General features: G+C 62.7%; 1 protein-coding gene across 1 annotated transcript in view; it reads left to right on the top strand.

Moving 5' to 3' along the window:
* Nucleotides 1-548, top strand: part of EMIHUDRAFT_216260 (hypothetical protein) — a gene marked incomplete at both ends in the record, with an annotated part of 797 nt that extends 249 nt beyond the window's left edge. The window contains one exon of the mRNA XM_005762451.1: nt 55-548. Within this exon, the coding sequence (XP_005762508.1) occupies nt 55-548 (494 nt within the window). The remainder of the gene's footprint in view (nt 1-54) is intronic.
* Nucleotides 549-1216: the final 668 nt, after the last annotated feature.

Below are 1216 nucleotides of genomic sequence, written 5' to 3'. Positions count from 1 at the left end.
TCACCCTCCGACCTGGGGATGGTAAGGAGAACACGCTGCGTCGGATCGCCGAAGTAATAACGCGACAGCTGATATCCAACACGCCTTCGTCGCGACACGCGCTCATCAAGCGCTTGGTCCGCGACGCGCTGCTGAGCGACAGCGAGGGCAACTACTACTCGATCGCAGCTACCGAGAAGAGGTTGCGCCACCTCGACTACGAAGACTGCTGCGCGCGTGATCACTACACGAGTCGCAGCTACGGCAAACGCTTTCACCCCTACGTCCTTTACAGGTTCATCCTGTTCTTGCAGACGCGCAGCGAATTGTTGCGCTCTAAGATTGAGCAGACGGCATCCTGCGCCGTGTGCAAGGAGCGCGCCGCGCGCCGCGCCGAGGAAGGCGGCGTCCCCGTCATCTGGCGGCAAGCGGAGCCGTGCCGCCATTGGACTTGCGATACGTGTACCCGCGACCTCGCCGCCCGCGGCATGGCCAACCACTGCAGCTTGTGCCGGGCAAGGGTGATCTCCTACCCGCTCGGCGTTGCGCCCGGCGCCAACCAGAGCTGACGCTCCATCTAGGGCGGGGCCGGTGCGCGTCGGTGCACCCGGCTCCGCGTGCTGAGCGACCGTCTAGCAGTGTCGTGTGTGGTACCGCGAGCGACGCATAGTCGTGTGTATGTCTCGCTCTCCCTCTCGGCGGTGGCCGGTGCGTCGAGCGTGACGGGGATGAGATACGAATCTCTCGATCGCCCGAGGTAAGGTAATTTTTCAACGTGGTGGGGGAGGGCCGGGGCAACCCGCGCAACTCCACACCCACACCCAGACCCACGCGCGCCTTGAATCACTATAGTATCATGCTAATTGCTATTACTAATCGCGGTGTTGTCTTCCGCCTGGTCGTCTAGGCTCTAGCATGGTAGGGCAACGGCTTGAGTGAGCGCTCATCTCGGTTCTCGCTCGCTCTCTCGAACCACGGCTCTCGATGTATGTCTCTATCATCCGTGTAGTGTCTCTCTCGCGTCTCGGCACGGCCTCTCCAACCTCTCGCGGGCTCAGCTATCCGTGAGTCTCGCTCTCTAAGGGTGTGGACGAGTATCTCGAATCTCGCGCGCTCTCTACGTGCGCACAAACAAACTGTGTCCCGCCGAGGAGGCGCCTCACGCCAGTCGATGGCCGGCCGGCAAACGCTCTGCTCGGCACCGCCATCGGGAGATGGCGGGCGGCCGGGGGAAACG

This window comes from Emiliania huxleyi (assembly GCF_000372725.1).
Source record: "Emiliania huxleyi CCMP1516 unplaced genomic scaffold EMIHUscaffold_68, whole genome shotgun sequence".
NCBI lineage: Eukaryota > Haptophyta > Isochrysidales > Noelaerhabdaceae > Emiliania > Emiliania huxleyi.
The sequence above is the reverse complement of the archived record's forward strand: the minus strand, read 5'-3'. Positions and strand labels throughout refer to the sequence as shown.